The sequence below is a fragment of the Salvelinus alpinus genome, chromosome 20 (genome assembly GCF_045679555.1).
Source record: "Salvelinus alpinus chromosome 20, SLU_Salpinus.1, whole genome shotgun sequence".
NCBI lineage: Eukaryota > Metazoa > Chordata > Actinopteri > Salmoniformes > Salmonidae > Salvelinus > Salvelinus alpinus.
The window spans coordinates 31,905,797-31,922,624 of NC_092105.1; the positions used below are offsets into that span (position 1 = coordinate 31,905,797).

General features: G+C 40.4%; 1 protein-coding gene across 4 annotated transcripts; it reads right to left on the reverse strand.

Annotated features, from left to right (window-relative positions):
• Nucleotides 1-299: 299 nt before the first annotated feature.
• On the reverse strand, nucleotides 300-15,356 carry LOC139546656 (sterile alpha motif domain-containing protein 9-like). 4 transcript variants are annotated; one of them, XM_071355283.1, is made up of 6 exons: nucleotides 15,079-15,356; nucleotides 12,543-12,592; nucleotides 12,189-12,248; nucleotides 11,207-11,261; nucleotides 11,033-11,103; nucleotides 300-6,982 (listed from the first exon to the last, which is right to left on the reverse strand). In XM_071355283.1, exons 5-6 carry the CDS (start codon nucleotides 11,036-11,038, stop codon nucleotides 2,441-2,443), a joined length of 4,548 nt encoding a protein of 1,515 aa, XP_071211384.1. In that variant the 5' UTR covers nucleotides 11,039-11,103; nucleotides 11,207-11,261; nucleotides 12,189-12,248; nucleotides 12,543-12,592; nucleotides 15,079-15,356; the 3' UTR covers nucleotides 300-2,440. The 4 variants fall into 4 exon arrangements, with proteins under 4 accessions (XP_071211384.1, XP_071211381.1, XP_071211380.1 ...); XM_071355280.1 differs by having other exon boundaries at nucleotides 12,422-12,592; XM_071355279.1 differs by lacking the exon at nucleotides 12,543-12,592.
• Between the last annotated feature and the right edge of the window lie 1,472 nt (nucleotides 15,357-16,828).

Here is a 16,828-nt window from a genome sequence, read left to right on the forward strand (position 1 = left end):
TGAGAATTAACCAATGATATCAGGCCACACCCGGCCATGATTACAGACACCTGTGTGTCTTTTGACACTATATAAACGAGTCACCCCGCAGTGTTTGTCATTATACCCTGATGAAGACAGCTTGTCTGTCGAAACGTTGGACATTACATTTTTGCATCTGAGCTCCTAGAGTGTGCGGCTCTCCTTTATTTTTCATGTGTTCCACTGAACTTGACACCTTTTTATGGCAGTGATGGTCGCCTTACTGATTATATGATTGCTGTAACACATCATAATCTTGGCATTTAATACAGAACAAATAAGTAAATAATTTTTATTCAGGAAACATGATTGGAGTATTTACTACATGGTTATGATATTGAGTGCTTTGGAGATATTTTAACAAATAATATTTTTTACAAACATCAGTGCATTTATAAACACATGAATGAAAATGTTTAACTGGATAGCTGCACTGCATATATAAACATCAAACAATTATATCAATATCACTTTAAAAACAAACAGTAAAACAGTCAAATAAAATTGGAATGCATATACTAAATGGTAAAACTAATTGTAAAAGGAAATATAAACAGTAGCACTGTACAAACAGTAAATCAAACTTGGAATGCATATAGTACTAACAGTAAATGGTAAAACCAAAGAAAAACAGCAAAACAGTACACACAGTCAAATGAAATTGGAACACATATACAGTAGAAGTAATAGTAAATGGTAAAATAGTAATATTTCCTTACTCAATTTTAAACCTAAATATTATTGTGCTTGAAAGAAATAGATCCTGGAGTCTTTGCTAGAGATATAACATTGCAACAATCTGACAAAAACCCAGATTAGATTATGTATACAGTATATTTTATATTTACACTACCGGTCAAACGTTTTAGAACACCTAATCATTCAAGGGTTTTTCTTTATTTTTACTATTTTCTACATTGTAGAATAATAGTGAAGACATCAAAACTATGAAATAACACCTATGGAATCATGTAGAACCCAAAAAGTTCTTAATGAGTTTGAGACCATCAGTTATGTTGTGACAAGATAGGGGTGGTATACAGAAGATAGCCCTATTTGGTAAAAGACCACGTCCATATTATGGCAAGAACAGCTCAAATAAGCAAAGAAAACGACAGTCCATCATTACTTTAAGACATAAAGATCAGTCAATACGGAAAATTTCAAGAACTTTGAAAGTTTCTTCAAGTGCAGTCGCAAAAACCATCAAGCGCCATGATGAAACTGGCTCTCATGAGGACCACAACAGGAAAGGAAGACCCAGTGTTACCTCTGCTGCAGAGGATAAGTTCATTAGAGTTACCAATCTCAGAAATTGCAGCCCAAATAAATGCTTCACAGAGTTCAAGTAACAGACACATCTCAACATCCACTGTTCAGAGGAGACTGTGTGAATCAGGCCTTCATGGTCGAATTGCTGCAAAGAAACCACTACTAAAGGACACCAATAGTAAGAAGAGACATGTTTGGGCCAAGAAACACGAGCAATGGACATTAGACTAGTGGAAATGTGTCCTTTGGTCTGAAGTCCAAATGGGATATTTTTGGTTCCAACCACCGTGTCTTTCTGAGACGCGGTGTGGGTGAACGGATGATCTCCGCATGTGCATTTCCCACCGTAAAGCATGGAGGAGGAGGTGTTATGGTGTGGGGGTGCTTTGCTGATGACACTGTCTGTGATTTATTTAGAATTCAAGGCACACTTAACCAGCATGCCTACCACAGCATTCTGCAGCGATACGCCATCCCATCTGGTTTGGGCTTAGTGGGACTATCATTTGTTTTTCAACACCTCCAGGCTGTGTAAAGGCTATTTGACCAAGAAGGAGAGTGATGGAGTGCTGCATCAGAATGCAGAGTGAAGGAAAAGCAGCCAACAAGTGCTCAGCATATGTGGTAACTCCTTCTAGACTGTTGGAAAAGTATTCCTCATGAAGCTGGTTGAGAGAATGCCAAGAGTGTGCAAAGCTGTCATCAAGGCAAAGGGTGGCTTTTTGAAGAATCTCAAATATAAAATATATTTTGATTTGTTTAATACTTTTTTGGTTACTACATGATTCCATATGTGTTATTTCATAGTTTTGATGTCTTCACTATTATTTTACAATGTTGAAAATAGTAAAAATAAAGAAAAACCCTTGAATGAGTAGGTGTTCTAAAACTTTTGACCGGTAGTGCACATTTTAGTCATTTAGCAGACAGTTAGTACATTCATCTTAAAATAGCTAGCTGAGACAACCACATATCAGTCAGTTAGTACATTTTTCCTCAAAGTAGCTATCAGCAAAGTCAGAGCTAAAAAGGGGGGATAAAGTGTGAGTGTTAGTTAATAATAACAGTAGGTTTATAATAGGATTCAATGTTGAACCAATTTTTAAGACTTAGGCCGGAATTGCATCAGTTCTGCTCTTCTGGATGTTCAATATATGTCGTAAGCCAGTGGGCCCTTCATTGAGAAACCAATGACAAAAGATACTTTTTCTCCCTCCAATTTTCCACAAAGCTGGCTTTTGAACATTGGAATGACTTCAATCGTTGAGCCTGTGCTCCAGGTATCTGTCAAAATTAATTTTCTTTGTACCCATCCTATCACCCTGCAAAGAAGCTCCTTGACCCTCTCGTGCTTCCATATTTTGCCATTTTCCCAGAGCGAAGCAAAGTTTTCTTGTGGGCTTACACACCTCTCAAGTTCTCCAAGGTGGATAAGACGGTCATAGCCCTGTTTCTTCCCCAAAAGGAAATGGACAACAGGCGACTTTCCATTCAGCACAGATTTCATCTCGTTCCAGAATGATGTCCTCATCTGTGACACATAGCTTCCCAACTTCTGAGACTCCACAGTTTGTGACACAAAGATCTGTTGTGGCCACAACAGAGCTACAGCAATGAAGTGCAATGCCAAGGTCTCACCATACGGGATTTGACCTTGAAGAACTTGGCAAAGAAGATCAATGAGGGTCTGATACGGGCGAAGGAATTGAGATTCAGGTTTGACACAGCTTAGCACAACATTGGCATAGATGAAATTGACTATTTCTCTAACACTCCTTACAGGATTTTTACTCAGAATGAAGTCATACTGCCGGACTGTCTTTACCATCATGTCAGTTTGGGTACCATTAGAGAGACAATTTAGAATCCCAGAGTAAGTATCAGCTTTTCTCATCTCCAAAAATTGCCTTGCCTTGTGAATTTGAAGCATGATGCTCAGGTTCTTGTTTTTAATCAATTCTGTGGAATCCATCATGCAAAAGAGGTCACTGTATAGCTGAAAGCATCGGAAGAGCTCCTGTCGAGTTCTTTCCTCTCGACTGTCTTTCAGGGTGAATCTGGAACCCAAATTGACATGAAAGCTGTCAAGAAAATCAAAATGCCTCTTCATGTTATGTCTGAGGTTGTACAGAAGATCTTCAAATTCACGGAGAATGCCGTAATATGAGGCATGTTTGTGATGTCTGGAATCGTTCCTCGCAACATCTTGGATTGTAATTCTGCCAGAGAGAACTTCACTCAGAATATCATGACGGACATTGCCTGCAGAAAACACTGGACTTTTTCCCAGTATTTCGATGATGATGACCGCAACCTGGATTTCTCCAAGGCAACCTGCAGTGTTGAAAGGGCTGTTGTCTCTCTTGTTTTGTACTCTCAGAGTAGCCTCCTTCTTTGCAATTTCCTGTGTATCCCTGAAGGCCTCTGTTGCTGACTGGGCCATTCTAAGATAGGCTTTGAGCTTTTCAGGCTTCATGGTACCTTCTTTGTCACTTTGTATTGCACACTTTAGCTCATGCTTGATCACTTGTGCAGATGTGTCAGAAATATAGGAGTTATCTCTGGAAAGATCTTTCGCATTCTTTGCCCAGGTCTTTGCCTCCCTGAAATCCCTTTTCTTCAGGTATTGGTATCTGGCAAAAAGCTGAGAGATGATAGCATCTTTTTCAAAGCGCTTGGCTGCATTGAATAGCACATTTTCTTCAACACCCGGTGTCTCCTTTGCAATATCCTGGATGAGAGGTGAGAACTGAGAATCTTCACCCTTGACTGAGTGACGTCTTTTCACTAACATGGTGTGAACATCCTTCATGAGTTTGTCTTTGCCCTGTACGCACTCATAAAGCTTATCTGTGGTGAGCAGTAGATCAGTGATCTCAGCTTTGGTTACACTGTTTGTTGTAAGCTCCTGCAAACAATACACGGCCATGCTTGAGTGGATCATTCTCACTGCCTCAAATACAACCTTAGCCTCCTCTGTGCAGCAGGTCACTAGAGTGGAAAACTTCCCAAATCCAGCCTTAACATCGGAGGATCCACTATGTGGCTTGGTCTGGAGGCCAAGAAACTCTTCACAGAGAGAGACTGAGAGTGTTGCACCCTTGCAGTAGACATTCAACAAGACCAGAACAGCAATGAGTTGTGCATGTTTGTGATTTATGTTGAAGCTCTTTAGGGTGTTGCGAGCCACACCCTGGATATACTCGGGTGAAAAGTTCTTCTTCATGATCATGAAAGCGTAGAATGTGTCTGCATTCTTGTAGGTCTTCTCAATCTCCTCCAGTTTTTTCTCAAACTGCCTCTGCTCCATTTCAGAGAGGTTATTGCCAATGAACACAGTGTCTTCAGTTGATTCAGTCTTCTCCGAAGACTCAGCCCTCATGCAATTGAGTAGAATGACCTGCGGGGACCTAGATCCAATGTCCTTCTTGACACATTCCTTCTCAATGAGCTGCTGCAAATCATATGCGTCATCAATCTCCTCAAAGTCATCTAGCATGAGCAACACAGGAATCCGGGCCGATTGTTCTGTTGTCTCATACATCAGTAGCTTGACCACCTGCTCGGCAACAACAGCAGGATCAGCGGTTCTGTCCCTCAGAACAGCACAACGGAACTTGTCTTTCAGTGCCCATAATATATGCATGGCTAGTGTAGTTCCACCACATCCTGGGACATGCAAAAGTTTGAAGGACACACAAGCGTTTCTCAAAGAGCTCAAAGCTGGTAGGACAGTGTTCATGATGTAGTCGAACTTGTCCCGTTTGATGAATGACATGGATCCTGGCTGCTCAGAGAAATAGAAGTTCCACCATAACACCTTTCCTCCTTTGTAGAACTTCTCCTGTATGCGAGCCTTGTCTTCATTTCCTCCCTCACACTGATTCACACACAGAATATTCAGGATGTACAGGCTGTCCTCTTCTTTCTTTTTTAACATCACTTTGCTGCCTCCTCCACAGGGCAGGAAACGGCTGGATTTCCGATTGTCTGACCACAGGCTGAGGACGGTGCCATTAACCTCAGCAAAACTGAGCTCATATATTGATCTTGCTTTAATGTCTAATCCATAGCGGGCTTCAATCAGGTCCCTCCAGCAAGTGAATCCTTCTTCATTTTCACAGATGCAAAGTATTTGCTCTGTTCCTCTGAGCTCCTGCCAGAATGTGCTGAAGGTCTCAAGTAGAGGGTCCATTTTCTCACTCACAGTAGACAGCAATATAAAAATAACCAGGAATCTCTTGTGTGGTAGCACATCTTTCCGGCACAGGAATGAAATCATATTTCGTACAGATGCTCCTTTCTCTATTAACCAGTCATCTACATCTGAAGGCATCTCTCTTTCAATATCCCCATTGCAGAGGATCCAGCTGGTGTTTCGAGTCAGTTTTAGCTTGCTAGCAATGTCCTCGACAGCCTCTGTGATTTTATATTGTACTGGCAAGTGGACATTTATTGTACTCTGGTCTTCAAAGTACTTCATCAATCCATGTTTTGTCGACTCAGGGTCAAAGTCCAAAACAGCAGTTGGGTTCAGTTTAGGAATAAATCCCAGGGATTCCAATTGAACTAAATGTGATTTGTTGGTCACTATCAAATACCGCTCGAAGTGGGACTTGTCTAAGGATTGGGATCCACCTGTTATCATTTCACTTAGTCTGGAGCCCTGGACACTACTTTTAACCACACTAAGGCGATTTTCCTCTGCTTGTTTTCTTAGCTGTGACAGCTGTGACACATTGTCGACAAACCTATTGTATTCTTCCATTGGCTTGGCAAAAGTGGTTAGTGCAAGGAGATCCCTGCTGCTGCTGTGATCACGGATGAAGAAGCGTTTTTTCTCCTCTTTCTCTGTTTCTTTGCTTTTGGACTTCCTCTTTGATTTCCTTGTATCCAAGCTGGAAACGTGATAGATGTTCTCTTGACAGATCACAAAGTCTGGCACGATGTCCACTTCTATCACATACTTCTCTGATGATGTCATATCGGAATTGAGAACCTCAACAAATCGAGGTGGTTTGATGCACATCTTGGCTGTCTGGATATGTTTACGCTCAAAATGGCCCTCAATGGCTTGTGGCAGAGCATTGACATATGCCTCTTTGTCCAGGACGCTAACTCCCAAAACTTGTCCATGAACAAAGTCTGGCTTGTCACCAACTCCAAAATGTATGGTGCCATTAGTGCGGCTATTCATGCAGGCTGCTGCAAATCGAATAACCTCATCAGTGAACTTGTTCATTTTGCTCTCCACAGCTGCCTCTGACATATGGATGTATCCTTTATATTCATGACAGGGTTCGATATAGTCTGATGCACCTGATTCTGTGACATCAAGAACGCTGTTCACCTTGTATCTGCAGGCATCATGGTGTCGATGAAAAGGGTACGGCTTGCACGGTCTCCCAGACTGATTAGTTGTTGGGCTACTCAACTGCTCTTTCTTAAATTTCAAATGTTCATCCCTCTTGTGAATGATCAACTTTGCAGGCCCCAGTGTGACACCCACCTCTAGTAAATCAGATTTCTCTAAAAGTAAAAGACTGGGCCCATTAATGTTCTGCTGAAGCAAGATATCTGCAAATTCAACGTCCACACAAGCCTCGTTGAGAGCCCATTGTTTCACGTGATTTTTATTCCAATCCTTAATCTCATCTGGCAGGTCTGCTGGTTTGCCTTCCTCTTCATTCTGAAAAAAAAATAGGCTGATTTGATTGAAATTCATAAGCCGTATAGATGTTAACAACAAAATCATTCACAATTGAGCAGGTTTACTCAACATTTGTCTGTGTTTTAGCGCATATTCAGCTCTCCTCACAAGCCAAACATAACAGATGTGTATACTACTGCAAGGAGTGTGCAAAGCTGTCATCAAGGCAAAGGGTGGCTATTTGAAGAATCTCAAAAATAAAATATATTTTGATTTGTTTAATACTTTTTTGGTTACTACATGATTCCATATGTGTTATTTCATAGTTTTGATGTCTTCACTATTATTTTACAATGTTGAAAATAGTAAAAATAAAGAAAAACCTTGAATGAGTAGGTGTTCTAAAACTTTTGGTAGTGTATATATACAGTTGGTAGTGTACCGGTAGTGTATATATACAGTTGAAGTTGGAAGTTTACATACACCTTAGCCAAATACATTTAAACTCCGTTTCTCACAATTCCTGACATTTAATCCTATGAAAAATTCCCTGTTTTAGGTCAGTTAGGATCACCACTTTATTTTAAGAATGTGACATTTCAAAATAATAGTAGAGAGAATGATTAATTTCAGCTTTTATTTATTTCATCACATTCCCAGTGGGTCAGAAGTTTACATACACTCAATTAGTATTTGGTAGCATTGCCTTTACATTGTTTAACTTGGGTCAAACGTTTCAGGTAGCCTTCCACAAGCTTCCCACAATAAGTTGTGTGAATTTTGGCCCATTCCTCCTGACAGAGCTGGTGTAACTGAGTCAGGTTTGTAGGCCTCCTTGCTCGCACATGCTTTTTCAGTTCTGCCCACACATTTTCTATAGGATTGAGGTCAGTGTTTTGTGATGGCCACTCCAATACCTTGACTTTGTTGTCCTTAAGCCATTTTGACACAACTTTGGAAGTATGCTTGGGGTCATTGTCCATTTGGAAGACCCATTTGCAACCAAGCTTTAACTTCCTGACTGATGTCTTGAGATGTTGCTGCAATATATCCACATAATTTTTCTGCCTCATGATGCCATCTATTTTGTGAAGTGCACCAGTCCCTCCTGCAGCAAAGCACACCAACAACATGATGCTGCCACCCCCGTGCTTCACGGTTGGGATGGGGTTTTTCAGCTTGCAATCCTCCCCCTTTATCCTCCAAACATAACAATGGTCATTATGGCCAAACAGTTGTATTTTTGTTTCATCATACCAGAGGACATTTCTCCAAAAAGTACAATCTTTGTCCCCATGTGCAGTTGCAAACCGTAGTCAGGCTTTTTTATGGCGGTTTTGGAGCAGTGGCTTCTTCCTTGCTGAGCGGCCTTTCAGGTTATGTAGATATAGGACTCGTTTTACTGTGGATATAGATACGTTTGTACCTGTTTCCTCCAGCATCTTCACAAGTTCCTATGCTGTTGTTCTGGGATTGAATTGCACTTCTCGCACCAAAGTACGTTCATCTCTAAGAGACAGAACGCCTGCGTGGTCCAATGGTGTTCATACTTGCGTACTAATGTTTGTACAGATGAACGTGGTACCTTCAGGCATTTGTAAAATGCTCCCAAGGATGAACCAGACTTGTGGAGGTCTACAATTATTTTCTGAGGTCTTGGCTGATTTTCCCATGATGTCAAACAAAGAGGCACTGAGTTTGAGTACAGTATCCACAGGTACACCTCCAATTGACTCAAATGATGTCAATTAGCCTATCAGAAGCTTCTACAGCCATGACATCATTTTCTGGAATTTTCCAAGCTGGTTAAAGGCACAGTCAACTTAGTGTATGTAAACTTCTGACCCACTGGAATTGTGATACAGTAAATTATAAGTTAAATAATTTGTCTGTAAACAATTGTTGGAAAAATTACTTGTGTCATGCACAAAGTAGATGTCCTAACCGACTTGCCAAACCTATACTTTGTTAACAAGAAATTTGTGGAGTGGTTGAAAAACGAGTTTCAATGACTCCAACCTAAGTGTCTGTAAACTTCCGACTTCAGTGCTCAGACTGTCCGCAATAGGCTGAGAGAGGCTGGACTGAGGGATTGTAGGCCTGTTGTAAGGCAGGTCCTCACCAGACATCACCGGCAACAACGTCGCCTATGGGCACAAACCCACCGTCGCTGGACAAGACAGGACTGGTAAAAAGTGCTCTTCACTGACGAGTCGCAGTTTTGTCTCACCAAGGGTGATGGTCGGATTCGCATTTATCGTCGAAGGAATGAGCGTTACACCGAGGCCTGTACTCTGGAGCAGGATCGATTTGAAGGTCACCGTCATGGTCTGTGGCGGTGTGTCACAGCATCATCGGACTGAGCTTGTTGTCATTGCAGGCAATCTCAACGCTGTGCGTTACAGGGAAGAGATCCTCCTCCCTCATGTGGTACCATTCCTGCAGGCTCATCCTGACATGACCCTCCAGCATGACATTGCCACCAGCCATACTGCTCGTTCTGTGCGTGATTTCCTGCAAGACAGGAATTTCAGTGTTCTGCCAAGGCCAGCGAAGAGCCCGGAACTCAATCCAATCTGGGACCTGTTGGATCAGAGGGTGAGGGCTAGGGCCATTCCCACAGAAATGTCCGGGAACTTGCAGTTGGCTTGGCGGAAGCGTGGGGTAACATCTCACAGCAAAAACGGGCAAATCTGGTGCAGTCCATGAGGAGGAGATGCACTGCAGTACTTAATGCAGTTGGTGGCCACACCAGATACTTTTGATTTTTACCCCCCCTTTGTTCAGGGACACATTATTCAAATTCTGTTAGTCACATGTCTGTGGAATTTGTTCAGTTTATGTCTCAGTTGTTGAATCTTATGTTCATACAAATATTTATACATGTTAAGTATGCTGAAAATAAACGCAGTTGACAGTGAGAAAAAAAGCAGATGCCTCACAAGTCCTCAACTGGTAGCTTCAATAGTACCCGCAAAACACCAGTCTCAATGTCAACTGTGAAGACGCGACTCCGAGATGCTGGCCTTCTAGGCAATGTTCCAAAGAAAAAGCCATATCTCAGACTGGCCAATAAAAAGAAAAGATTAAGATGGGCAAGAACACAGACACCGGACAGAGGAACTCTGTCCAGCATCCCGGAGTCGCCTCTTCACTGTTGACGTTGAGACTGGTGTTTTACGGGTACTATTTAATGAAGCTACCAGTTGAGGACTTGTGAGGCATCTGTTTCTCAAACTAGACACTCTAATGTACTTGTCCCCTTGCTCAGTTGTGCACCGGGGCATCCCACTCCTCTTTCTATTCTGGTTAAAGCCAGTTTGCGCTATTCTGTGAAGGGAGTAGTTCACAGCGTTGTACGAGATCTTCAGTTTCTTGGCAATTTCTCGGACACAATAGCCTTAATTTCTCAGAACAATAATAGACTGGCGAGTTTCAGAATAAAGTACTTTGTTTCTGGCCATTTTGAGCCTGTAATCAAACCCACAAATGCTCATTCTCCAGATACTCAACTAGTCTAAAGAAGGCCAATTTTATTGCTTCTTTAATCAGAACAACAGTTTTCAGCTGTGCTAACATAATTGCGAAAGTGTTTTCTAATGATCAATTAGCCTTTTAAAATTATAAACTTGGATTAGCTAACACAACGTGCCATTGGAACACAGGAGTGATGGTTGCTAATAATGGGCTTCTGTACGTCTACGTAGATATTCCATTAAAAATAAGCTGTTTCCAGCTACAATAGTCATTTACAACATTAAACATTTCTACACTGTATTTCTAATCAATTTGATGTGATTTTAATGGACAAAAAAATTGCTTTTCTTTCAAAAACAAGGACATTTCTAAGTGACCCCAAACCTTTGAACAGTAGTGTATATATACAGTACCAGTCCAAAGTTTGGACACACCTACTCATACTCACACCTACTTTTTTCTTTATTTTTACTATGTTCTACATTTTAGAATAATAGTGATGACATCACAACTATGAAATTATACATATGGAATCATGTAGTAACCAAAAAAGTGTTAAACTCGTACAGTAAATATTATTATTATTTGTGTTATGAATTCAATGTTAAATACCTCCATTTGGACTTGTTCAGCCTTACTGAAATCCTTTAGATCCTTGTCTCTGAACTGGTTTCTCAGTCAAACTGATGGAAAAATCGAAAAATTGTTTAGTACATGAAATGCAATAGTCAGTCACCCATTGAATAAGCCAGAGAGAAATACCATTAAACAAAAACCGTGATTTACCACATTGTTTTCTGTCTTCACCATTTCCGCATAACTGCTGTGCTGCTGCAACATGCTGTAAACATAAAACCAGGAGGGGTAGATTACATTATTGTGAAACTGTCTAAGGATACCAGCACAAACATTGTAACCAAGGTGTGGCGCACTTGCTGACCCAATCGCTTTAGTGCCCCTCATTACAGACACAACCCGTTTCAATTAATATATATTAAATCATGAAGTGAAACAAAAATGAACTGAAGCAATTCAGTTTGGATTCAGTCTCTGAATGCCTACTATAGCAGCCACTCTGTATAAGGCAAGATGTGGTTGGGAAAATCAGGTGCAGGAGAGAACAGACAAAACCGCAAATGTACATCTGATTTTTTTTTTTTTTAAATGCATTACTTTTACCATGTCATTTCTAAGTACCAAGTAAATACCATGTAACAGAAATACAATCTTAACTGCTGTTCAGTAGTCATTTCAATTAAGATTAATTGATTCTATAAAAATATAATTTAGGCCCATGTAAACAAACTGCCTTCTTGTTCAAATATGTGTAAACATGTTGATCTCATGGGCTGTCCATCATTGCATCCATACCAGCTCTATCTATCAATTTGAGAGTGGTTACATTTCTCCAGACCCATTTCTCACTTTCATAGCAAGTGGGGCAGGGCTGCATCTTGCCTGAAACACTAATTAAGAGGGTTGAGGCTTAAATTATTTAAAAAGTAGTGTAGGCCCCCACTTTTCTTATAGTCTAGGCTTTATATGTTAGGCTTCTCAAGTTTAATATGCATCATGTCAATGATTTTCATAATGCACGAAAATCGGTTCAAATAGGCGTTTTAATGGCATTAACTATAGAAATGTATGCAATATCCGGATAATGTATAGCCTAACTGCGAGAGGTGTTCGATACTTCAGACGAAACATATTTTATCATGTAAAACGTTGTCTATGTAGCCTATAACGTTACGTAAAACTGCAAACTTACCTTTCATTATTATAGCTTTCCTGATAGCAACTTGTTCGATTGGGTCGAAAGAGAATAAACCTAAGAATGCGGAAGATGGGGAGGGCGGTCTGTTAGCAATTTGGCAAGCTTTTGACTTCGCTGAAATATAGTGTAAACAATAGCAAGTCTTTCTAAACCAATTAAATTGAACACTAGTATAGAAATATTAAGACTTAGTTGAAATAGGTATTTTAAACGAGTATGTGTTATACTGAAAAACATAGCATGCGGAGGTGGGCTTTAGCTGTCCGTCTCTTCTGGAAATGTTGTATTCCTTTCCCTCAATTCGGCGCGTTTCAGTTGAAACGAAACTTAATTTGAGGTGTATCTCACTCGTAAAAGGTGGCTTCCTCAATCTCATCATTTTATGTGCTTCATCTGATCTGAAAAGAGAGGATATGCACTCTTGATGTAGTCCTGTATTGTGTTTTATCCCCTGTTCTCTACACAAATTATATGGAAATCCAGACGAGGGATCTACTTTGCAAACATACAGTACCAGTCAAATGTTTGGACACACCTACTCATTCGAAGGTTTTTCTTTATTTTGACAATTTTCTACATTGTATAATAATAGTAAAGACATCCAAACTATGAAATAACACATATGGAACCAACAAAGTGTTAAACAAGTGTTATAAAATCAAAATATATTTGAGATTCTTCAAATAGCCATTAACTTGATGACAGCTTTGCACACTTTTAGCATTCTCTCAATCAGCTTCTCCTGGAATGCTTTTCCAACAGTCTTGAAGTTCCCCACATATGCTTTTCCTTTACTCTGCAGTCCAACTCATCCCAAACCATCTCAATTCGGTTGAGGTCAGGTGATTGTGGTGGCCAGGTAATCTGATGCAGCACTCCATCACTCTCCTTTTTGGTCAAATAGCCCATTCACAGCCTGGAGGTGTATTGGGTCATTGTCCTGTTGAAAAACAAATGATAGTCCCACTAAGCGCAAACCAGATGGGATGGCGTATCGCTGCAGAATGCTGTGGTAGCCATGCAGGTTAAGTGTGCCTTGAATTCAAAATAAATCACTGACAGTGTCACCAGTAAAGCACCCCCACACCATCACACCTCCTCCTCCATGCTTCACGGTTGGAACCGTTCATGTGGAGATCAGCTGTTCACCACTCTGCGTCTCATGGTGGTTGGAAACAAAAATCACAAATTTGGACCCATCAGACCAAAGGACAGATTTCCACCGGTCTAATGTCCATTGCTCATGTTTCTTTGCCCAAGTAAGTCTCTTCTTCGTATTGGTGTCTTTTAGTAGTGGTTTCTTTGCAGCAATTCGACCATGAAGGCCTGATTCACACAGTCTCGTCTGAACTGTTGATGTTGAGATGTGTCTGTTACTTGAACTCTGTGAAGCAGTTATTTGGGCTGCAATTTCTGAGGCTGGTAACTCTAATGAACTTATCCTATGCAACAGAGGTAACTCTGGGTCTTCCTTTCCTGTGGCGGTCCTCATGAGAGCCAGTTTCATTATGGCGCTTGATGGTTTTTGCGACTGCACGTGGAGAAACTTTAAAAGTTCTTGAAATTTTCCGTATTGACTGACCATGTCTTAAAGTAAATGATGCACTGTTAATTTGATCTGTTCTTGCCATAATATGCACTTGGTCTTTTACAAAATAGGGCTATCTTCTGTATACTACCCCTACCTTGTCACAACACAACTGATTGACTACCTCATGAAGCTGGTTGAGAGAATGCCAAGAATGTGCAAAGCTGTGGCTTTGGGTGGCAAAGGGTGGCTACTTTGTTTTGGTTTTGGTTACTACATGATTCCTTATGTTATTTAAAAGTTTTGATGTCTTCAATGTTATTCTACAATGTAGAAAATAGTAAAAATAAAGAAAAACCCTTGAATGAGTAGGTGTGTCCAAACATTTGACTGGTACTGTATGTGCGTAAGATCACGCAGCATCGAGCCAGAGTTGTTAAACTTTGATGGAGATTGCTTGGTGGGTTTGCAGTTGTTCTGAAGTGTACATGTATGTATTTGCAGAATCAGCAAAGAGTTATTCAACTTTGATGGAGAATTAAACATGAAAGAGAAGAGCACTGAGTCCTTCATCGATGAGCCATATGAGAGCCGTTACACAAGGTTTTGAACACCAACAAAATCTCGTTTAGGGCCCCAAAAATGCTAGGGGTTGCCCTGCATAGAATGCAACAGGTTGAACAATCTAATTGGTAAACTTTTCTACTATGAGGTTGTCTGATTTTGCTGTTGCTTACAGGTGTTGTTGGCTGTGGAAAATGTAATGTGGGCAAAAATGTTTCATTACATAGGCCTACTACCGCGATTCAGCTCTGCTTGGCTTAATTTAATACCTGGAGTAAACAAGTGGTGGGGTTGCATAAGGCTGAAACATAAATTAAGGGTTGTGGCTTTAATTATAAAACAATTCAAAACTCCATGAAGAACCCTCTGTAGAAAGGGTTCTACATTGAACCCGAAAGGGTTCTACTTGGAACCAAAAAAGTTTATTCAAAGGGTTCTCCAATGGGGACAGCTGAGGAACCCTTTAAGGTTCTAGATAGCACCTTTTTTCCCCTAGGGTGTAGTGTAACACTTTTCTTGTAGTTTGCACCCTATATGTTAGGCTACTGTAGTTCAATCTGCAACATGTCCATGATTTCCATAATACACGAAAATCGGTTCAAATGGACGTTTTAATGGCATTAATAATAATAGGCCTATAGAAATTTGACATCCAGATAATGGATAACCTACGTGCGAGGGCTCGTCGATGTCAAATGAGGATCGATATCAGACTGAACATGAAACATATTTGATGTAAATTATAATTATATTGGATGCTTTATTATAATGTAAAACGTAATGCTAACTTACCACTCATGATTACAGCTTTGAAAACAGCTTTCAACATGACATAGTTTGCTGGTCTTTGTGGTGAGAAGAAACGATGGTCCGGTGCTGAAAAGATTATGTTGAAAGGAGGAAAAAGATCTGAAAGGATGCAGAAGACTCAAATAATATCACGGAGAGGGCGGTCATAGTCCGAAGAGAGGGCGGTCTGATGGCTAACATCCGACTTCACTGAATTAGTGTAAAACAATATGAAGTTGTTGTTGACAAATTCAATGTAACACTATTATAGAAATATGAAAGATTTTCAAAGACTTTGTTAAAATAGTTATTTTAAACGATTATGTGTAATACTGCACCTGCGTGCGGGGGTGGGCTTTAGCTGTCTTCTCTGGGCAATCCCTTTCCTCAGTTTCCTCAAACATTCGGAGCATTTCAGTTGAAACGAAACTTCACTTGGGGTGTATCTCAATAGTCCGAAGTGGTCCTCTCTCTGTCTTCTCTTTTTCATCTGTGCTACTGAGTTGAAAGGAGAGGATATGTCCATGATGTACACCTGTACTTTAAGTTAATATTATTATTTTTTACTATTTCTTATTGTTGTTGTATTGTCGAGAAGGAACCTGCAAGTAAGCATTTTGTTGACAATGTATACCATGTCTATCCCATACATAAGAATAATAAACTTGAAACGTGTTCTGTTTCCTATCCCTTTTCTCTACACAAATGATATGGAAATCCAGAGTAGGGATCTACTTGAAATTTATTCAAATGCAGACAAACCCAGCAAACAGCCTACAACCTTGAAGCTGAAAGCTCAGACCATTATTGTAGATCATTCTGAGTCCTCCTACCCTGGCCACAGGATCCTAACCAGCTACAGGACATGCATGCTGAACGAAGCTGAAAGCCAAGTTGGGGACATTGGTGAGAGGACAGCCTACTGTATGCTGCTCAATATAACGTACCATGAAACCTGATCGTATGACTAATTTGAACTTTGTTTTGCGACTACAAATGCAGTCCTGGAATACTCTGTAATAACCATAGATCCTATAATTGACTCTGTATGTAATTCTATGGTGATAATGTTATAAATACTTCATACACGTAATGTAAAACACCAATGTGTAGTGTAAACGGATCATCAGGTACAACTCAAATTGTTACTGTAGCCCAGCGAATTTATATAAAAAAATGATAAAAACAGCTGGGAGTATTAATGGTATTATAAGCAATTTTACATTGTTTTTCACAATGCAAATAGTTTATTACAATAATAATAGTAAGCCTTTAGTCTGTCACATTCACTGATAAAATTGACTAAATTTGACAGACTAGATATTGTATGTAAAAAATACAGAATGGTGGTCCTCAAGAGCTTTTGATAGTGATTTGGTGGACCCCGGAACGGAAAAGGTTGATAACCGCTGGCCGGTCTTACACAAAGTGGCATTGTTACCAAGTTGTCTGGTTCTGGTACTCCCTCTCTCTGTACCCCTTGTGACCAGACTGACCTCACTGCTACAGAGGAACTGGGAGGTTATGTCAGGGGTGAAGAAAACAGTGAATAGTCAACATCACAATACCTAATGAGGGCCCTTAGACCAGGGATGGGCATCTTTGATGGGGGTGGGGGCCACCGAAAAACAGAACTCACCATGAGGGGTCGCAGTGGCTCGTGGGTCGCATAACAGACCCCCCACCTAGCTTGCGAGCAACATTTATTTTTTGTTTTAAAGTTCATTTCCGGCAATTATACACATTTTGTCAT